At 43.3% G+C, this 23,426-nt stretch overlaps 1 protein-coding gene across 1 annotated transcript in view; it reads right to left on the minus strand.

Moving 5' to 3' along the window:
- The window catches only part of POGZ (pogo transposable element derived with ZNF domain), a 64,748-nt gene that overhangs the window by 5,360 nt on the left and 35,962 nt on the right, over positions 1-23,426 (minus strand). The window contains exons 5-11 of the mRNA XM_049765897.1: positions 17,676-17,966; positions 17,379-17,597; positions 14,247-14,353; positions 12,757-13,094; positions 12,245-12,399; positions 1,422-1,522; positions 608-754 (exon numbers count right to left, since the gene is read on the minus strand). Of these exons, the coding sequence (XP_049621854.1) occupies positions 608-754; positions 1,422-1,522; positions 12,245-12,399; positions 12,757-13,094; positions 14,247-14,353; positions 17,379-17,597; positions 17,676-17,966 (1,358 nt within the window). The remainder of the gene's footprint in view (positions 1-607; positions 755-1,421; positions 1,523-12,244; positions 12,400-12,756; positions 13,095-14,246; positions 14,354-17,378; positions 17,598-17,675; positions 17,967-23,426) is intronic.

Here is a 23,426-nt window from a genome sequence, read left to right on the forward strand (position 1 = left end):
TTTTCCCATTTTCTTAGGCCTTCTTTCATAGATAGTTTTGCAGTTTTTTCTTAAGCACAGATGGTAGTAACTTCTACAACTTGGGGTTTTTTTCTTTCTTATATACAATGACATACTTGACTTCAGAACCCTTGAGGCTAAGGCAACATACAGCAGGTAAGGAGTTTCCCTTGTCCATGGTCGACTGGGTTCATCCCTGGCACCAGACTGCCCCGATTCCAGACAAGAGTGACTCCTGAGCATTGAGCTAGAAGTAAGTTCTGAGCATGGCCAAGGGGTCCATCTGACATTCTTCCCTTGGGAAGGCAGGGCTCTATTATAACCTGAGTATTAAACAAATGAAATTCTTGTGCTACTGGGACAGACACTGACTCGAGTTCTTAGCAGCCCTGTTTTGACCCACACTGCTTGCCTGTCTGCCTGCTGTTGGTGGAGGTTCCTAAACCTGTTTTATCTCCCTAGCCTGTGTGTGGAACATTTCCTGTACTGGCATTGCTTCCAGACCCACATTCACCTGGGAATGAGGCTTGCACTACACAGAATCCATAGACCTTAAAAAAACAAACAAACAAACAGAAGAATATTGGAACTGCCTGGTCTCTGGTACCTGGTGCCGCATGTAGTGCTGCTGGAATGCATTTCCGTTCTTGAAGACCTTCAAACAGTAAGGGCAGAGGAGATGCCGGGTATCTTCATGAATCATCCGGAAATGGACGTCGACCTCAGAGTAGAGCGAGGAGCGGTACTGACAGACCTGAAGGACACGAAGGGGGGTAAGCTCGACACAGAGTGAACCACTGTTGCCACAGAGAATAGGAAGCAACAGAAATGTGAAAGAGGGAAAGAATTTTCCTAGATGTACAGAAATTCAGGTATTTTTCTCATCTTGTAACTCAGTCTATGATAAATTCAGCAATAAATCAAGAACACTGGGGATAGACAGGCAATCTAAGAATAGTCTATGTTCCTTATGGTATGTTCAGGACATCGATTCTCCTGTAGAACTTGTGTGGGGTGGGCTGGGGGCTGGGTGCATGCCTATGTTTATGTTCCCTTCTGTTCTTCTCCTGCTAAAAAAAATACTCCTGAATACAGAAACTGTTACTATTTCTTTTTTTTGTTTTTGGGCCACACCCAGCGATGCTCAGGGGTTGGTTACTCCTGGCTGGCAAGGGGGACCATATGGGACACCGGGATTCGAACCAACCACCTTTGGTCCTGGATCGGCTGCTTGCAAGGCAAACGCCGCTGTGCTATCTCTCCGGGCCCACTGTTACTATTTCTTCTGCATCTCTTCAATGTTTCTAAAACTGAAACTGAGCATGTGTGGTATGTATTCAGCAGTGCTCAAGAATGGATTTTTGTATTCATCATAGGAACAAAATGGCTGAAGATCCCTAGAGGAGAAGGCAGAAACATACCTGGCAGACATAAGGCATCTCTCCAGGTTTATGAGTGTCCTTCATATGTTGGAGAAACAGTGGCTCACTTTCAAATGCCCACTCGCAGATCTTGCACTTGGCTGTAAGAAACAAGAGAAACAAATTCATTGAAGAAACTAAGACCAAAGATTATGCTGACTAACCTTATTTTTTCTCTGACTCCTCAATATTCATTTTCAAGTCAACACGTTCAAGTCTCATATAAAAACAAAAAACAGAGGGGCTGGCGAGGTGGTGCTAGAGGTAAGGTGTCTGCCTTGCAAGTGCTAGCCAAGGAAAGATCGCGACCGCGGTTTGATCCCCAGCGTCCCATATGGTCCCCCCAAGCCAGGGGCAATTTCTGAGCGCTTAGCCAGGAGTAACCCCTGAGTATCTAACGGGTATGGCCCGAAAAACAAAAAACAAAAACAAAAAAGAAACCAAAAAAAAAAACCCAGAAATGATTGTTCCACCTAATGGTCTTGTTGACAACAACCAACCATCAGTCTCCTACTCCTATGTCTCAGACAAAGGCCCATTCTAGATTTCAAGCCATTTATAAGCACTGTAAAGTGTATTCTAAAACCAACTCATGACTTTCTCAGATCTTTCTGCTTTCCACTGTTTTTTTTTCCCTCTCACTTTCCCACTTTATCCTAGGCACTTTGTCTAACTCCGAATGCCCGCTTTCTCCTATCTATGCATCTAAGAATTGCCATGTTTCCATGTTCATAGGCAAAAACCTAGGCAGAATTCCATGTTTTTCTATTGCTTGTTAGCTGCCTTTCAATATCCATTTTTCCAATAAAGGATCTATTCATTTTTTGGGGGGTGGCATACCCAGCTCAGGGTTTATTCTTGGCTCTGTGCTCAGGACTCACTCCTGGTCATCTTTGGGGGCCATATGGAATGCCAGGGATTGAATCTAAGCCAGCCATGTATATGGCAAAGGTCCTACCTGTTGTGCTATTGCTTCAGCCCCAATTCTTTATAACATCTGCTTATAAAAAGCTACCGACTGCAATTAATCCAACATTTACCACAAATCTACTAAATGAGTACAATTATGAATTTGTCCTAGGCCAGAGAGAAAGGCTGAGTGCATAATTTCTGGAACAGCAAGGTCCTGACCCTGCAGGGTTGGCCCAAACACGGAAGAACAAAATAAGAAAAAAAGGAAGAAAAAAAAAAAAAAGGAAAGAAAAGCTGTTTTTAAAGAAGTGAGAATCACAAAGAGAAATTTTTACTGTACAAGTTTTTGTTAGCTCAGTATTAATAAATTTGAGATAATTCAATCCGAAATAGTGATCTATCATGTTTATAGGCTGCAACACTGAATTTCCAGCAAAACTCTAGATTTGCTATGTATTTTAAATTATTCAGGCAAAATGAATAAGTTATATTTATTTGCTTTTTACTTCAAAATGAATTTTCAAGGTTTTATCAACATAAAATTACAAATTTGAGGTTTTAAGCATTTATTGGGCAAATCTGACCCCCGAAACCTTCCTCACCCATGATGTGTGAGGCTTAGTACTTAAAAGTCGGTTCTTAGGGGCCAGAGTGGTGGCGTAAATGGTAAAGCATTTGCCTTGCCGGCGTTAGCCTAGGATGGATGGACCACGGTTCGATCCCCCGGTGACCATATGGTCCCCCGAGCCAGGAGCGATTTCTGAGCACATAGCCAGGAGTAACCCGAGTGGCACCAGATGTGGCCCCCAAAAAACAAACAAAAAGAAAGCCGGTGATTAGCCTGGGATCAGGGGAAAGGTCTCAGGCATCCTGCTCCCTTCCTAAAATTATTTCTAAGAGAGTAAACTGTCTACTTTTTGGAGAAAAGAGTTTATAGCTTTGGTGTTTATTTTAAGGGGGCCACACACAGCGGTGCTCAGGGGTTACTCTTAGCTCTGCACTCAGGAATCACTCCTGGCAGTGCCTGGGCACCATATGGAATGTTGGGGATCAAACCCAAACTTCTCTGCTGTGTCCAAAGCAAGCATTTTACCTGCCATCTCTCTCTAGCCCCATTCCCTTCTTTTATAGAACATCTTTAAATACTGATGTTTCCCAATTCTGCCCAAGCTTTTCTTACTAACTTACTATACAATCTCATTCATCCCTAAATGCTTCTACATGTTACCAATAAGCTGTACTGATTGTATAATCACAAAACATTAATATCAACATTTACTAAATGAATACTTATATATAAACATCAAGTTAAGATTTACATTAGTGTCTCATATCAAGAAAATCCATGAAACAGGATCTCAAAACATTAGTGGATGTAAGAGATCAACAGTACTCCTCTTTCCTGCATCTGTCTGTAGCAGGGGTCTCAAACTCGTGGCCCTCGGGCCGTTTGTGGCCCTCCGTACAACATTTTGGGGCCCTGCCGTAAAGGAATCTTTTTTTGTTTTGTTTTAGTTGTTTGGGTCACACCCCCCAGTGTTCAAGGCTTACTTACTACTGACTTTGCACTCAAGGATCACCCCGACTTTGCCTCCTGCGGCCCCCAGGTAAATTGAGTTTGAGACCCCTGGTCTGTAGGGAAAAGAGCTAGTGTGGAGAAAGACTCCGAAGGGAGAATAGGGGCCGGAGTGATACAGCACAGAGGAAGGATGTTTGCCTTGCAGGCTGCTGATCTGGGACAGACCCTGTTTCAATCCCCATTAACCCCTATGGTCTCGAGCCTGCCAGGAGTAACCCCTAGGTTAACCGCCAGGTGTGGCCCAAAAACCAAAAGAACAAACAAACAAACTACAACAACAACAACAAAAAGGAAGAATAATTGCTTTCCCAAGTTGGCTATCTTAACTGCAGTCCCTTCTAGTACGTACCATGACCCTTAACTTCAATAAGTCTCACAGTCTCTTACTGTGAGGAAACATATGTGAACTACAAGTGTCTGCTTCTTGATTTCTGGATCATAGGAGCTTGGGCCTTTATCTTTTCTAAGACTCATTCAATTTCATCATCATTTCTCTGGCAAGCACTTACTTTTCTTTATATATTTTCCCCTAACAAGATATTCCCCAATATCTAAACATGGATCAATTCCCTAAAGCATCCCTCTCCTTTAATTCTACCTCTTGCCTCTACATAAATCTGAAGAAAAATATTAAAGCAATTAAAATCAAACTATTCCCATAATGAAATCTAAGTATGTATCCCTCTTTATATATCCATGCAAATCAAATACCAATTATTGTTTGAGGAATATTTCAGAGAATATGAAAGTCGACTAGCTATTAGATGTTAAGAAGTCATGATTGATTTTGTTATGTCTTTACAGAGGTACTCTGGTTTTACAAAAAACATTTAGGGGTGAAATTTCACTCTCCAATTTAATTTAAGACATTTTGCATACTCAACAATACTGAAAATATGAGATCTAAATTGCAACCACAGAATTCTGTATTGTTCCTGTTAAAGTGGCAGGTGGGGAGGGGAAGCGGAGCATGGAAACACTGGAGAAAGAAAGTTGACACTGTTGGTGGGACTAGTGTCAAAATACATGCCTAAAACTCAACTATCAATCAAGTTAACTTGGTAAACCATGGTTCTTTAGTTAATTAAAAATAGTTAAAAACGGGGCTGGAGAGATAGCATGGAGGTAAGGCGTTTGCCTTTCATGCAGGAGGTCATCGGTTCGAATCCCAGCGCCCCATATGGTCCCCTGTGCCTGCCAGGAGCAATTTCTGAGCCTGGAGCCAGGAATAACCCCTGAGCACTGCCAGGTGTGACCCAAAAACCAAAAAAAAAAAAAAAAATAGTTAAAAACAAAACAAAACAAAACAAAAAAACTAGTAGTGGTAACTTAGACCTGAATTGTTATCTCATAATTTTATCAATCTTACAAAACAAAACAAAACAAAAAAACAAAAAAACTTCAGGGCTACATAGTATAAGTTTTAATACGAATAATTACTAAGTACCATAGGTAACATGTACTTAAAGCACTATATATTATCATATTTTATCATATTGTTACATGTAAAATATACTGGACAGGGTCCTTGCCATGCAGTGCCCAACCTGGGTTCAATCCTCAGCATCCTGTATGATCCTCTCAGCACAGCCATGAGTGATTCCTGAGTGCAAAGGCAGGAAAAGACCCCGAGCATTGCCAAGTGGGGCCTCAAAACAAAACTTGAGCAACGAGGGGTTGGGGGGGGACGGACACGGGACAGGTTTGGAATACACAGATAGGGCGTTTGCTTTGAACAGGACTATTCTGAATGCGATTTCTGGTACCCTCTCTATCCAAGCCCTACAAGGACACGGGGCAAGGTCCAAAAACCAAAAAAGAAACCACAAAAGGATGAATGGATCCCCAGTGTTAACATTAGACAATAAACTACTGGAGCTGAGACATGGCTCTCTTGGTCCACACGTGTCTTGATGGGCAAGGCTCGAGGTTTAATTCCCAACATCGCGTGGCCTCTGAGCACCCACCCATAGCAGCACTATGGGGGCATGGGTGGACCCTAACCAACGATTTCAACATTATCATAAACTTTGATAGTATGATTTCACTGTTTGGGATCCCCAGTGACGTAGGGGCGGGAGAAGGGTTACTCAAGTTGGCTAAGTTACAAAAAAAGGATCCAAAGATAAAAATCGGTTTTTGTAAAAGACTTTTCTTAGGGGTAGAGAGGTGCATTGAAGACACACATCCAACTTTGCTCAGGGGCTTGCTTGGTGCTAGAGGTCACTTCCTGGCATGGTGCTCGGAGGACCCCTGATTGTCAGAGGTGAAACTGAAGCAGGGCTTCTGGCACAGTGTCCTCCAGCACTTACAGCCATCTTCAAAGTCCCTTAGAGGGGAGTTTTTAAATTGTAAATGATTAATAGGGGCTGGAGATGCCTTTAGGTTCAATCTCTGGTAACACCACCAGCAAACAGTCACTGAAAATAGTGGTAAAAACAAAGATTCTATAATGTGATATATGTTGTTTTTATTTTTCCAAAGGAGAAACTTATTTCCTATGTACACTCTATATAAAAAAGAAATGATTCATCCCAAGAAACTGAGGTAGACAAAGAATTCTCTGGGTGATTCAGAAAAGCCAGTTTCACTGGGGTCAGTGAGCCCCAGACAAGTGCAGCCTCAGAGTGAAGTGGTCACACATTTCTTCCAGTCAGCGAACACATGGCAACACATAAAAATACCACCCACACTTGCTAATAAGCAAGAAAAAAAAATCAAGGGCATCCAGACAGGAAAGGAAGTCAAGCTGTCCATGTGTGGATGATGTCATACATTCAGAAAATCCTATGGAGCCAAAGCAATAGCAGAGCGGGCAGGGTGTTTGTCTTGCCCGTGGCTGACCCACGTCCAATCCTGTCATCCCATATGGATCCCCAAGCTTGTTAGGAATAATTTCTGGGGGCGGATAGCATGGAGGTATGGCGTTTGCCTTTCATGCAGAAGGTCGGTGGTTCGACCGGCATCCCATATGGTCCCCCGAGCCTACCAGGAGTGATTTCTGAGCACAGAGCCAGGAGTAACCCCTGAGCGTTGCTGGGTGTGACCCAAAAACAAAACAAACAAACAAAAAGGAATAATTTCTGAGCACAGAGCCAGGTTGCAACCCGAGTACCGCCAAGTGTGGCCCAAATACAAACAAACAAAAAAAACCTTACACACACACACACACACACACACACACACAAAACATTAGACTACAAAAAACTTCTAGAAAAATTTTAAAAAAAACTCCCATTCACAATTGTGCCTCAAAAAATCAAGCACCTTGTAATCAACTTAATGAAAGAAGCGAAGGACCTAAACAAAGAAAACTGCAAAACACTGCTTTAAGAACTAAGAGGATTAACATTAAAATGGCAACACTTTCCAAAGTACTGTACAGAGTCGATGCAGCCCCTAGAAGGACACCATGTCATTTTTTCAAAGAAATCGATCAAACATTCCTGAAATTCACATGCAACCTTAACACCCCACAATGGCCAAATGGGAAAATGAATATTGGAGGCATCCCTTTCCTCACCTTCAAACCGTAGTACAATGTGTAATAAGTAAAACAGCCAGAGAGATAGCACAGCGGTAGGGCATTTGCCTTGCACGTACCGTATTGGACCTGGGATGGGCCTGGGATCAATTCCTGGCATCCCATATGGTCTCTCGAGCCTGCCAGGAGTAACCTGAATGCTGGCAGATATGGCCCAAAGCCCTCCACCAATAAATAAATAAAACAGCATGGTATTGTAATAAAGACAGACCTCAAAAGGGACAAAAATATAAAGTGGAGCAAGGAAAATCTCTTCAACACGTGGTGTTGGTAAAAAGGGTCAGCTATGGGGCTGGAGAGATAGCATGGAGGTAAGGCATTTGCCTTGCATGCAGAAGAACAGTGGTTTGAGTCTGGCATCCCATATGGTCCCCCGAGCCTGCCAGGAGCGATTTCTGAGTATAGAGCCAGGAGGAACCCCTGAGCACTGCCGGGTGTGACCCAAAAACCAAAAAAAAAAAAAAAAAAAAAAAGAAAGGTCAGCTACATGCAAATAAAAAAAATTAACTCAGGGGGTGGAGAGATAGCATGGAGGTAAGGCGTTTGCCTTTCATGCAGGAGGTCATCGGTTCGAATCCCGGCGTCCCATATGGTCCCCCGTGCCTGCCAGGAACAATTTCTGAGCCTGGAGCCAGGAATAATCCCTGAGCACTGCCGGGTGTGACCCAAAAACCACAAAAAAAAAAAAAAAAAATTAACTCAGACTTCTTTCTAATGTCATGCACAAAAGTCAAATCAAAATGGATCAAAGATCTCAACATTCGATTGGAATCCTAAAGATACAGAGAGGGAAATGTAGGCAGGACTCTTGAGTCTAAAGGCATCTTTTTCCAGGCTGAACACCACTGACCATGCAAGTGGAAGCAAATATGAACAGATGGGACCCATTAAAGTGAGAAGCTTCTGCACCTCAAAGGAAATGATAACCCAGGATATAAAGACTGTCCAGGAACGAGAGATTGCTTACCCATTACCTACTCTGATAAGGGGTACTATTAAAGATCTACAAGGCACTGGTAGAATTTAACAAGACAAAAACATCTAAGAACATCAAAAAATGGGGAGAAGAGATAAACAGAAACCTCCTCCAACAAGAAATAAACAGCCAACAGGCACTTGAAGGACACTATAGTCATTAATTGTCAGGGAGATGCAAATCAAAACAACAACGAGGTATCATCTCACATCAGAGACTGGCACACATCAAAAGAACAGGAACAGGGACGGATAACAAGTAGTAGGGCATTTGCCTTGCATGCGGCCAACCTCCGGCCTCAAGCTGGTCACTCTCCCAGTAAACCAATGTTTTAAGTGACTGTCCATTTCACTCTCAAACAACTAATCCAAAACTGTACCATTTGATGTGGGAATCACTTAAAATAGGGTGAGCTAAAATTGAAGTTTGCTGTCAGTGTAGCATACGTATCAAATATCAACAGAATTATGTATTAATGGAGAATTGCTAGATATCTCACTATTTAAATATTTCTACTAATCCAAAAGTATTGAGTATACAGAATGAAAATATACTATTAATTTCACCTTTATCAAAAAGTTACTAAACAATTAAACTATATATGTAGTTAGCCTTATATTTATTTAAACAAATCTAGTCTTAAGATACCTATGGCAGGGGCTGGGCGGTGGCGCTAAAGGTAAGGTGCCTGCCTTGCCTGCGCTAGCCTTGGACGGAAGGCGGTTCGACCCCCCGGTGTCCCATATGGTCCCCCAAGCCAGGAGCAACTTCTGAGCACATAGCCAGGAGTAACCCCTGAGCGTTACCGGGTGTGGCCCAAAACAAAACAAAACAAAACAAAACCAAAAAAAAAAAAAAAAAGATACTTATGGCAATCCGAAACCCTTTTCTCTATGACCAATGACTAGGAGACATAAAATAAAACAATTCTGGGGTAGAACAATAGTAGGTAAGGCATTTGCCTTGCATATGGCTCACATGGATTTGATCCCTAATACCCAATATGGTGGCCCACCTTACTAAGAATGACTTCTGAGTGCAGAGGCAGGAATAATCCCTGCGTGTTGCCCGATGTGATCCCCAAGCAAACAAAAACAAGTAAAGCAATTATTCTTCGTACAGTACAACTTAAAAAAAATAGAAGTTCTCGGGGCTGGAGAGATAGCACAGTCGTAGGGTGTATGCCTTGTTCGAGGTTGACCCAGGACAGAGCTGGGTTCGATTTCCCACATCCCATATGGTCCCTGGAGGCTGCTAGGAGCAATTTCTGAGCACAGAGCCAGGAGGAACCCCTGAGCGCTGCCGGTGTGGGTCAAAAATAAAACCAGAAAAAGTTCTCTTACATCTGCACAATTCTGTAACCTGAATAAAATATCCAAGACAGTCACCAAACCGTTGTGAACTACAGACAAGAGAACTTTTTAGGGCCGGGCGGTGGCGCTGGAGGTAAGGTGCCTGCCTTACCTGCGCTAGCCTAGGACGGACCGCGGTTCGATCCCCCGGCGTCCCATATGGTCCCCCAAGCCAGGAGCGACTTCTGAGCGCATAGCCAGGAGTAACCCCTGAGCGTCACCGGGTGTGGCCCAAAAACCAAAAAAAAAAAAAAAAAAAAAAAAAAAGAGAACTTTTTAGAAATAACTTGAATTCTGGGGCTGGAGAGATAGCATGGTGGTAAGGTGTTTGCCTTTCATGCAGAAGGTCATTGGTTCGAATCCCTGCATCTCATATGGTCCCCTGTGCCTGCCAGGAACAATTTCTGAGCATGGAGCCAGGAGTATCCCCTGAGCACTGCCGGGTGTGACCCAAAAACCACCCCCACACCCACCCACCCACACCCACACACCCCCCCCCCACACACAGAACAACAACAAAAACTTGAATTCACACACACATACACACACACACACAGAACAACAACAAAAACTTGAATTCACACACACACACACACACACACACACACACACACACACACACACACACAGAACAACAACAAAAACTTGAATTCTGAGCTGGAACCTTGCTCTCCTGTAAGTCCTCTTTGTTTAATTCTTTGCCAGTCAAGGACCTTTTTTGTTTGTTTTGGGGCCACACCCGGCACACTCAGGGGTTATTCTTGGTGGTGCTTGGGGGAATCCTATGGGATGCCAGGGATTAAATCTGGGTTGGCAGAGTGCATGCCCTATCTGCTCTACAATCGCTCTGGCCCCCAGAGTCAAGAATTCTTTTTTTGGGGGGTGGTTTTGGGCCACACCTGGCGGTGCTCCTGGCTGTCTGCTCAGAAATAGCTCCTGGCAGGCACGGGGGACCCTATGGGACACCGGGATCCGAACCAACCACCTTTGGTCCTGGATCGGCTGCTTGCAAGGCAAACGCCACTGTGCTATCTCTCCGGGCCCTCAGAGTCAAGAATTCTTAACTGTAGCACAAGCATTCAGACAATATTCACATTTCTATCTAGATGTGTTTACCCAGACTGTTTCCTACAACATGTTTTACACACAACATCAAAAAATTTTTTTTCTTCAGTTCTTGCGCCCATCAGAGCTTCCTGATGCTTCCTGAGTGATGCTCAGAGTTCACTCCTGGCACGGTTTGGGGGAACAGATGCAGTGTCAGGGATCCAACCGCAGTCAGCTACATGCAAGGAAAGCGCCCTGCCCACTGTACTCCAGCCCCATTAAATTCTTCTTTTATTTATTTTATTTTTTAATTTTAATTTTGGCTATTGAGTCATACCCGGTGACGCTCAGGGGTTACTCTTGGCTATGCACTCAGAAATTGGCTTGGGGGACCATATGGGACTCCAGGGGATTGAACCGTGGTCTATCCTAGGTTAGCGGGTGGGTGCAAGGAAAAACTCTACCTCTGGAGCCACCGCTGCGCCCCTAAATTATTCTTTGATTTAAAGACTAAAAATTTCACTTTCTGTGAAATACGGCCCAAAGGATCTTTTCCCTTCTTAGAAGATTTTTGCCTATTACTGGTATCACACAATGCCTGTGTTTATAATATACTTACTCATCATTCTCATATTATTTCCTTCTATTTGCATAGTTCCTATCTGTTTACCAAAACAGAAACTTTTTTTTTTTTTTTTTTGGTTTTTGGGCCACACCCGGTGACGCTCAGGGGTTACTCCTGGCTATGCGCTCAGAAGTCGCTCCTGGCTTGGGGGACCATATGGGACGCCGGGGGATCGAACCGCGGTCCGTCCTGGGCTAGCGCAGGCAAGGCAGGCACCTTACCTCCAGCGCCACCGCCCGGCCCCTAAAACAGAAACTTTTTTAAAGGACACATGAAATCATCTGAAAACTGGGCTCAAATTCTCACAATGTTACCTGTCTTAGATCGATCACCTTTCTCTTAAGCAAAATGGCTAAACTTTTCTGAGCTCATGTTTAGACTTTCTTCATCTTTAAATGTACAGCGAATAGCCCGATTTATATTTTTGAGAGCATTTTAATGGCAAAGTACTTATAATATCATTTTTAATTCTACCTAAAAGCTAACAGGATGCCACTTAAAGCAGAGATTTGACTATAAAAGACTGTGCCTTCTATAAAAGGACTCAGGTAATAAATTCATCATATTAATCTCTTTCAGTGGTGCTAAACCAAAGGCCCACACAACTCGGGCTCTAGGACTGAACTCAATCCATATTTGAACAGGAGTTCGGTTTGAAAGAAAACAAGCCAGGAAATGACCACTCATATATCAACCCCTTTATGAATGAGTCTAATGGGCTCCCTGTAGTGCCGTTCAGTGAATGAAGAGCAAAGTATACCTCTAGAGTTAAGATTTTCCAAACTTACTAGTTGATTCATAGGGACTATGAACATTTTCCAAGTGGCACTGGAGCTGGAAGGGAGTGGAAAACTGGCGGTAACAGTGTTGGCAGATAGTATGACCATCCACCTCACCGTTCTGCTGATCGAGCTCTACGTGGTGTTTCATGTGATTCATGAATCTGTAAGCACAGCACAAAGGGAAAGTACGGAGAACATAAACAATCAGTAGCCTTGGAGAAATAAAACAGCAGAATCACAGAACAGACATTACCTGCTCTTCCACCTTCCTAGTTCAGGACAGTTTCTCTGAGCCCAGAAAAGGGTCTTGGAAACTAAGAGGGTTCTGAGATCCACTTATCTTCCAAGCATTATCCAGTCACTTTTTATTGACTACATATGGTCTTACCTCTATCCATACTCCTCGTTACTGATTCAATGTTAATCCTAACAAGACTGGAAAACAGGCCCGTTTTCAAAGAGCAGGACTTAACTGCTAAGACACGCTTTCTCTCGTCCTCGACAGCCTATCAACTTACCGAATGTTGTTTTTCAGTCTCTTGGTACAGTGTGGGCATCGGAACGACGTCGCGACCTTAGGGAAGCTCGTGAGCTGCGCCACCTTGCCACCATCCCGTCCATAGTAGAAGTCATCGACTAGCATGATGAGCTTGGTCTGGACAGTGTCACCCACGTTCTCATTTGGCTCTGGTACTTTGGTCGGTGGGGAGAGAGCGGGAATAGGAGTAGACGAAGGTGTGGAAGCCACAGGAGCAGATTTCTCAGGCGATGGGGGCTTCGCTGTGGATGGAACGCTAGATTCGGAATCCAGAGGCTTTCCTTTCTTCTGGTACTCAACCATTTCTGGGCAACAATACTATGAAGAGATAATGGAGTTGATTATGCTGCTTTTAATAGCACACAACAATTTCTCATTCTACTAGTGTTCTAATTTGGCTCTAAGTGTTTCCACTGAGGATTTACCCTTAAGTTTTCACAACTTTCTGGGCTTTGTTTTTCCTATTGCCATATGCTGCTCCATACCTTATCATACTTCATCATGCCTCAGAATCCTTTTTGTTTGTTTTTTTGGGCCACACCCATTTGATGCTCAGGGGTTACTCCTGGCTAAGCGCTCAGAAATCGCCCCTGGCTTGGGGGGACCACATGGGACGACGGGGGATCGAACCGTGGTCCTCCCTTGGCTAGCGCTTGCAAGGCAGGCACCTTACCTCTAGCGGCACCTCTCCGGCCCCAGTGCCTCAGATTCTTTAACCACTCATTAACATCAACTTGCTCTCTGAAATGCTTAAGAGAAATGCCAAAACTTCCATTTAAATAAAAGACTAGGGCCTGGAGAGATAGCACAGCGGCGTTTGCCTTGCAAGCAGCCGATCCAGGACCAAAGGTAGTTGGTTTGAATCCCGGTGTCCCATATGGTCCCCCGTGCCTGCCAGGAGCTATTTCTGAGCAGACAGACAGCCAGGAGTAACCCCTGAGCAATGCTGAGTGTGGCCCCAAAAAATAAATAAATAAATAAATAAAGACTAAAAAATAAAAAGGTTAGAAGTGGGTAAACCGAGGGGCCGAAGAGACAGCATGGATGTAGGGCGTTTGCCTTGCATGTAGAAGGGCGGTGGTTCGAATCCCGGCATCTCATATGGTCCCCCAAGCCTGCCATGAGCGATTTCTGTGTGTAGAGTTAGAACTAACCCCTGAGCACTGCTGGTTGTGACCCAAACACCAAAAAACAAAAACAAAAACAAAAGTAAACTGAGGTCAGCTTGGTCTGCATTCCGATTACTAACAAACCTATCCTCCTGTGCAGTCTCTAGATCTACCACAATTAGCGAATATTAGTTGATGTATTCCAATCTATCTGAAGAGCTCTGAATCTGATTATTTCTACTGCTAAAACAAGCCCATCTTCCAAAGTCATTTTAGAGGCCCCATTTCATAAACTCCTGCTGCTACAAGAAGCATGTAATGGTCTTTTATCTGGATCCCCATTACAGGTATTATTACTTACACACATGTGACCTCTCAAAGCTTCAGTGACACGGAATTGAGCATTACACCGAGGACATATTTTCCGTCCACCATCTTGAAGGTCAAACACTGGGACAGAAGAGGTCACTAGAAAAAGTGAGATAAGATTGACAAAATGAGGGGCTGGAAAGACAGCTTGCAGAACTGGTGTGCATAGTTTGCATACAGCAAACCTGGAGTAGTTTCCTGGTATCACATGGTTCCCTGATCATGACTGGGTGTAGCCCAGGAAAAGAAAAAACCCTGGAAATATATGACTAGTCTTTGGGGGAGAGGGGGAAAGTTAAGCAATGCCTAAGGGTTAGTAAGCAAACATGAGAGATCATTATGAAGTATATTCCTTTTACTATTCTTTTAACTTTAGGCTAGAGGTAAATAAATCATAGCTCATAAGACAAATCCTGCCAGGCGCCAGTTTCTGTTTGATCCAAATGCTAATGGCTTTTTTGGGGGAGATATGTCTTTATATCGTGATAACATGTGCATCATTAATAATGTGCCTCTGAACTATTATTTCTTTATTGGAGGAGGCTACTATAAGAAGTTATGTTTGTGGGGGCAGGAGAGATAGCACAGCGGTAGAGCATTTGCCTTGCAAGCCAACTCAGGACCTATCGTGGTTCGAATCCTGGCATCCCATATGGTCCCCCGTGTGCCTGCCAGGAGCGATTTCTGAGAGTAATTGCTGAGCGCTGCCGGGTGTGGGGCCCCCCCCCCCCAAAAAAAAAAGTGATGTTTGTGGCCATTCATGCAGTTTCTGGCTCAAGTCAGGGCCTCTTAACTATTTTTTTTTTTTTGTGTGTGTGTGTGTTTGTGTTTGGGCCACACCCGGCGGTGCTCAGGGGTTACTCCTGACTTTCTACTCAGAAATAGGTCCTGGCAGGCATGGGGGACCATATGGGACACCAGGATTCGAACCAACCACCTTTGGTCCTGGATCAGCCGCTTGCAAGGCAAATGCCGCTGTGCTATCTCCCCGGGCCCATAAGACGACTTTTGAAACAAAAAAAAAAAAAGTCAGCCGAAAATCGGGGGTCGTCTTATACACCGAGTGTATCCCGAAAAATGTTTCAATGTGCCACTAAACGAAAACTGTCTGAATATTGCCACAAAACGAATTTTCCAACCTGATCCTGCATCAATCACTGTCAGGCTGCTCGGACCAGCTCTGACTCAGCCAATCCAAGCAGGCTTTTTACGCATGCAAATTAGACAGGGTTCTGGACCCGAATCTACACTGTCAAAAGCCTGCTCAGCTTGGCCAGAGTCAGAGAGGAAGTCTATGACAGGATAAGCTTTGGACCTTTGCTTATTGTGATGGGCTCACTGTGGGACATACAGTTGCAGCACAGGAAGGTTCTGTCTGATACAGCGAATATAGGCCTAAACCTATGTTTTAATTGCAAAATGGGGGGGTCGTCTTATACGCCGGCAAATACGGTATATCTATATACACACACAATATACATATACATATACAACTTCTTCCCATTTCCTCCATCCTTCTAGTACCTGGCAACAGCCACCCTACTTTCTGTCCTTATGAACCTGATTGCTCTTGATACTCATACAAGTAAGATCATAAAGGACTTATCCTTTTGTGGCTATTTTACATATAAAACATAACTTCCTTAGATAATTGAAAATTACAGCATAAACTGTATTTTGTCTTCATTTTGCTATAATCATATCATTTCTTTATTTTGTTTTTGAGCCACACCAAATAGTGTTCAGGGGCTACTACCAGATCTGTGCCATAGGCTACACTGTGGTGATGCTAGTGATCTAACCCAAGCCTACGTCTTCTCATACAAAGCACATCACATGTTGGTGATGAACCATCTTTCCATTTAGTTCTTTCCTTTTATCCTTTCGGGCCACACTCAGAGGTGCTCAGGGTTTATGCCTGGCTATGCTCAGGGGCCCAAATGTGATACTGCAGGTAGAAATTGGATCTACAATGGGCAAGGCAAGTGCCTTTCTTACTGTACTAACTCTGCGAACCTCAAGTTTTATAGATTTAGTTATTATAAGTCTGATTCATTAATTTTTGTATGTGGTAAAAAAACATTTTTTGGTATGCTGACATCCAATTATTCCAATAGGATTTGATAAATGGTTGTACATTTTTTAAATAAACAAAGGAAAGTAAAAAGATGACATTCTGATACACAAAAATGGAATAAAATTGTAAATTCAGTCTCAGTAATTTTAATAGTGGAGTCAAACTCTGATATATATACTGTGTGTGGCTACGTTTTTACCACCATGTCTGCAGAATTCAATAGCTGTGATAGTGATTACTGGCAGAGTAATCGTTTACTTTCTGGTCCATTACCAAAAATTTGCAGATTTCTGCTCTAGATAGCTGAAAACCCTCTTGCATAACTGTATACAGGAAATCAATGCTAAACCTCAACTTTAAAAATGTTATTAAAAAAAACCCCAAAAAACCTTATTCAGAAATCCTCCATAAAACTACTTGGCTTTGTGTTTTTGGGTTACACCTGGTGCTCCTGGCTCTGCACTCAGAAATTGCTCTTAGCAGGCTCAGGGGACCATATGGGATGCTAGGTACTGTACATGGGTCCATCCCTGGTCGGCCGCATGCAAAGCAAACGCCCTACCCGCTGTGCTATCACTGTAGCCCCATAAAACTACTTTATAAATCATCCCTCCTACCCCCTAGCCCATCTGTCATCAATCAATCCATTTCACTAAGCTTCCAAAACACAATTATGCACAGAATGCCTTAGAATGGAATTGGTGACTTTCTCCACTATTAAAGTACATTTGCCAGGAGAACAAGTTGTACAGTTTTTTTCTCCATCTCAGAATATTCAGTCCTGGGGCCAAAGCAATAGTTTAGCAGGTAGGGAGATTGCCTTGCATACAGCTAACCTGGGTTTGATCCCTGGAAACCCATATGGTACCCTAGCCCCGGCTAGAGTGATCCCTAAGAACAGAGAAAGGTTTAAGCCTGAGCCTGCCAGGTATGGCCCCCAAACCAAAACCAAAATAAACCACAACAAAATCAGCATAGAGAATCCTGATACACAAATACTTCCTGAGGGTGAGTGACTGGGTGCTGCAATCTTTCAGGTTACTGTACCTTTCAAGGGAGGTTCGGGTCCACTGGTTCTTTGAGAGCCATGGGCAGAGTTGTTGTTGGATACCACCATCGGCCCAGGACTCTGGCCCAAGGAAGGAATGGTGTTAAGGGTATTCACCAGCTTGGCCACTTCGTTGCTGTTTTCCCCTGTAACACCAGGTCGCTTCACGGTGACAAAGCTGGCGATGCTCACTGCAGGCGGAGAGGGGAAGGAGGGAGCTATGTCGGCCAATGACAATCATCTGTTCTCCACCCACCCCCGTCCCGATCCTGTCATTTCCTCTTTCCCAGCCTCACCGAGTTTGGGATTTGGGGTCTGGTTGGACTGGCCCGGAGGCGGGACAGCCAGCTGCCCCAAGGAAGTCGGCTGTGTGGCCGTGGGGGTAGTGGAGGTGCTGGGGGTGGACTTGGTCTGCTGGGACTGGGACTGGGGGACGGTGCTTCGGATGGTGAGCGTGGCCGGGATGACGGTGGTGAAGGTGTTGGTGGTGGGGCGCACAGGCATGGTGGAGCCCGGCCTCACCGGGGTCATCTGAGAGAACACTTGTGGGACTCCGACTGTCGGCTTAACAAACTGAGTACCTGGGGCTTCAGGAGAGAGACAAAGAAAAGTGCCAAACTTTGGTCAGTGAGCTCACCTAGAATACTGTCCCTGTCTTTACAGAACATGCTAGAAAAGGAAAAGATCATTTCCCCAAGCTGATTGATAAGCAACCAGAGGCTATCAAAAGTAGCGAAGATTCTAATGTTTAAGAAAGAAGCTGGTAGCCATGATGATTAAAAAAAAAATGTGTTTTTTTTTTTTTAACCTAGGCAACCAGTCCTAAAACCATTTCATTCAAGAAAGTCAAGTCCCACCAACTCTCTCCAAACCCCTCTCACTATACTATCTTTTCAAGAATCAAATCAGTGTAGGGTGACCCTGCTGTTACAAAGAAAAAAAATGGGTGCAGAGTGGGAAGCGGTTATGTGTTTACAGAGGCCAAAGAGGAGACCTGGGCCTGCAAAGGCAACCTTTCCTCAACGATAAAGGTGACTGCCATTGTTATCTAAATTCCAACAGAAGACCAACTACGCCCTTCTAGCAGGATGTCCCAAAGATCAGCTACAGATGACCCAATGACAAATAAGTTCGTATCAGAACTAGATGGGAAAAGCACATTAAGACTGATAGCCAAAAAGACTGTGGGCTCTGAGAACAACAAAAAGGAACACAAATCATAACCTTACAACTAATTTGACCTTACAGTTCAAGTCTCCCTTGTTGCCTGATTTGTATTACTGATATTAAATAAAGAAGTGGGGGAGGGGGGAGTTACAAGATTTTCAAAAATTATCTTAATTCAGTTTAAAAAACCAAACAACTAATTAGTCATTATCAATATTTACCCTCAAATGGTATGCCATTCACTCAATGAATACCCAAAATCTATGCTTTAATAGTAAGGCTTTTAAAATAAAGCCTATAATTCCATCCTGTAATAAGTAGATTCCTAAGGACTATAGAACTGAGAGAATGCATTAGTGGAATCCTTTAAGGAAACCAAACTCAACAGTTGACTTAAATACCAGGAACAGAAAAATGACAACATAAACCCATTTAATACCTCATGAAAGGTGGTAAAGTTAAAAAGTAAAAATGAAACTACCACCCTGGCCAAAGGTTAGAAGCAGCTTTTAAAAAATCGGGCTTACAGCAATGATTACCGCATATACTCGAATATAAGCCGAGCCTCCTATTTTTACCCTAAAAAACTGGGAAAAGTTAGTGACTCGAGTATAAGCTGAGGTGGAAAATGCAGCAGCCAAAGATAATTTTCAAAATTTTCAAAAATAAAAATATATATCCAAAACAATTACAATAATTGAGGAATCAGTAGGTTAAATGTTTTTCAGCATTTATTCCTAACGAAAAACTGTAAACTAGCAACAATCACTTTAAAACTTCAAATAAAGTGCAGAAAACTAACTGAAGCTTAACAGCTTCAAGCTAAGTCACAAAGGTTAAAATCCTTCAAAAATGGATTCCTCCTCCTCCACATCTGTATGTCCAAAAAGAGCTTTAGCTGTATCTGATGTGAGGGGATCAGCATAGACATTGTCATCATCACTGATTCGCAGATACCATCATCACTGCTGTTGGTCTCGTACAGAGCGCAGTCTTCACTGCCATCCATCGCATTACTAATGCCGCACTTCTTGAAGGCGCCTTGTACCATTTCCTCTGGAATCTCCTCCCATGCATCACGAACCCACTCTGCTATCAGTTCTACGTCGGGCTTCTTTAGATTTTCGCCTTCTGTCAGTTGGGCTTGACCAGATGACAGCCATTCATGCCACGTATGTTGCACACGGTCTTTAAAGGGTTTATTCAGACACACATCTAGGGGCTGCAATACAGATGTAAGCCCACCAGGAATAAGGGCCAAAGTAACCTGAGATGACTTTGCCAGTTTTTTTATGTCATCAGATGTGTGAGCTCTGAACATTCTGGTATCCCAAACCAGCAATGATGGCTTTTTCTTCAAGGCTGCTCCTGGTCGTGTGTTCCAAATTTCTTTCAGCCATTTTTTGGTACCGACCTCATCCATCCAGCCTTTTTCATGTGCGCGCACTGTAATTCCTGGTGGGAATTTGACCTTTTTAGGCAAGGTCTTCCTTTTAAAAATAATGACAGGCCTCAGCTTAGTTCCATTAGCCAAACATGAAAGAACGACAGTGAAATGGTCTATTTCGGTTCCTGTGGTTCTCCGTAAAATACCGGTAGTTTTCTCTCCCAAACTTGCCACAGTTCTGTTGTTTGGAAGATCAAAGGTCAGAGGTGTTTCACCCATATTCCCAATATCTCCCAGGTCATAGTTATGGATCCTTCTTTGTTTTATGATAAATGAATGGAATGACATCACTTTTTCAGTCTGGTCTTTGGGCAACTTCTGTGAAATCTCTGTTCTTTGCCGTAAACAGAGGCCGTACCTATTCATGAAGCGGGTACACCATCCTGCTGACGCAACAAAATTTTCAATGCCCGGCGCTTTTAATTTTTCATCTTTGGCCATCTGAAGTGCGCGTGAGCGAATTCCCATCCGTGTGACACAGTGACCGCTCCGACGACACTCCAGAACCCATTTGTGCAGTTCAGTCTCTAGAGCCCCATATGAAGTTGTCAAACCACGTTGCGCTTTTTTGGCCTTTGGAATCTTTTCCAAGTCGGCTTTCCTTTTCCGCCATTCCCTCACTTGTTTTTCGTCAACACAAAATTCTCTACTTGCAATAGTGTTACTGCTTTCTTCTGCTCTTAACACAACCTTGAGTTTAAAACCAGCTTCATATGACTTGCGTTTTTGTTTTGACCCAGGATTAAAAGTAGAGGGATTCTTTTCTAACATGATAAAAAAAAAAGCCTTTAAAAAGAATGCCATAGCGATTGAATTCTCAAAATATATTGTAAAGCCTTACTCCAAAAATAAGCCCTAGTCATAGTTATCATATTAAAAGCATATACCGTAGTTTGTACCGTAACGCATAGTATACACACTGCATTGCGTTTGCACTATTACTACATATGTAGCCTTAGGTAGTCATCGGTAGGTGTGGACTGATGAGGATAATCGGCCACCTAGCAAGCCAATGACTGATACCAAATGGCCAATATTCCTGTATATTTAAAATGGGCATTTTTATTTTTTGTATATTTAAAAAGATTTCTGTATGTAAAAGACTTTATTTTTAATGACAGGACCTCTTTAGATCAGATTTGGGGTCTAAAGACCACAAGTGTGTCTAGGGACCTAAAATGGGTGGTGGCTGTGTAAGAGGAAGTGTTTGTGTAACTACGATAACTGCGATAACTGTTTATTACGGTAAACTTCCTTTTTTTTTTTTTTTTTTTTTTTTGTGGTTTTTGGGTCACACCCGGCAGTGCTCAGGGGTTATTCCTGGCTCCAGGCTCAGAAATTGCTCCTGGCAGGCACAGGGGACCATATGGGGCTCCGGGATTCGAACCGATGACCTCCTGCATGAAAGGCAAATGCCTTACCTCCATGCTATCTTTCCCGCCCCTAAACTTCATATTTTTATACATTTAGATACATGATTACATTAACAATATATGATTGCTTGATACACTGTATACCATTAACATGCCACATTAACCCATAGTATTCAATGCAACTTTAATCAAGTGAATGAACCATTTAAGAATAAACCATTTGGGGCCGGGCGGTGGTGCTGGAGGTAAGGTGCCTGCCTTGCCTGCGCTAGCCTAGGACGGACCGCGGTTCGATCCCCCGGCATCCCATATGGTCCCCCAAGAAGCCAGGAGCAACTTCTGAGCGCATAGCCAGGAGTAACCCCTGAGCCTCACAGGGTGTGGCCCCCCCCCCCAAAAAAAAAGAGAATAAACCATTTAAGCATTGTAAATAAATGGTCAAAAATCATGAATCCTTATACCCCAAAACCCCTAATTATAAGGATTCAGGATTTATAAACATTTATTTACAGGACTTTACTGCCTTTAATGGATTTTTCACTTAATTAAATGTGCCATTGAATATTGTGGGTTAAATAGTTCAGTGGCATCCCCTTCAGTTTAGCTGCCTCCTATCTCTTCAGCTCAGCTGCGGACTGAGCTGAAGCACGGGGGTGAGTTGGGGGGGGTGGGCATGTCTTCCACCAGACTGGAGGAAGACGACGACTGGAGAAGACTGCACTGGATTTGGTGCATGTGCACTGGATCAAATAACCTGTATGGTCCAAGTATAAGCCGAGTTCGGGTTTTTCGGCATGATTTTTGTGCCGAATTTTTTTTTAAACAGAGTAATGGTGAAATCAAAGTCTGCCTTTCCAAGTTGAACAACTAGGGTTGCCAACCAGGGTTGACTGGCAAATATGTCCTCAGCCATGTGAAGGGATCTTCACGATGGGAGAAATTAACATGCCAACAGATGTAGGTTTTGGATAGAACTGCCAATGCTCAGGGCTTCCTCTTCCTGGCTTGGCACTTAGGAATCACTCTTGGCTATGCTCAGGTGACCATCAGGATTGCGAGAATTGATCCTGACCAAGCATGTGCAAAATAAGTGCTTTACACTGTTGAAAGCAGCTAATTGTCCCAACTAATTGCCAAGCCAACTCAGTCTCTATCAAGATTGTAAAGAATTTCTAGTGTTGATTTTTTTCTTTTTCTCAGCAACAGTGTAGGTATGCACTTTTGGTATACAACCATGGCTCACAAATCGCCTAATCAATGAATCCTACCACAACATGTAGAAAACACCACACTACAGCATTACAACGGGGAAACAATACAGGCCTCCACCATGCATAGAGAATGAAGTGGCAGATCTGATGACTTGCAAAGTGCCGTCCACATATTTAGCCTCTTAGGTAACGAACAAGGAGGATCCTCAGAACTCAAAGAAACCATGGAATGAGAACTGAACGAACCACAAATAAGAATCAATAGGACATGAAAATAGTAATGAGAAAAATCAAAACAAAAATAACAGGACTTAAGAACTTGGTAGGCTAAAATGAAAACCTCACTAAATGAGGCTAAATGAAAGCCTCCCCAGAGTAATAGCAGCTGAAGACAGAATCAATGAACTCGAAGATAAGATGCATAACAACTCCATACAACAGAAGAGAATGGAAAAGAGCCTTTAAACAAGTGACCGGACAATGGGGAAAAAAAATCCTCAAAGAATGTGAACAGACAAAATAGAAGTCAGTGATAAACTCAAAAAAAAAAAAAAAAAAAAAGTAGAATCGTTGAAGTCTCTGAAACTCAGGAAGAAAATCCCCATGCAGTATCAACAGTCAAGGACATCATTGTAGGGGCCGGCGAGGTGGCGCTAGAGATAAGGTGTCTGCCTTGCAAGCGCTAGCCAAGGAAAGGACCACGGTTCGATCCCCCGGCGTCCCATATGGTCCCCCCAAGCCAGGGGCAATTTCTGAGCGCGTAGCCAGGAGTAACCCCTGAGCATCTAACGGGTGTGGCCCGAAAAACCAAAAAAAAAAAAAAAAAAAAAAAAAAAGGACATCATTGTA

Source organism: Suncus etruscus, chromosome 19, assembly GCF_024139225.1.
Source record: "Suncus etruscus isolate mSunEtr1 chromosome 19, mSunEtr1.pri.cur, whole genome shotgun sequence".
NCBI classification, from domain to species: Eukaryota; Metazoa; Chordata; class Mammalia; order Eulipotyphla; family Soricidae; genus Suncus; species Suncus etruscus.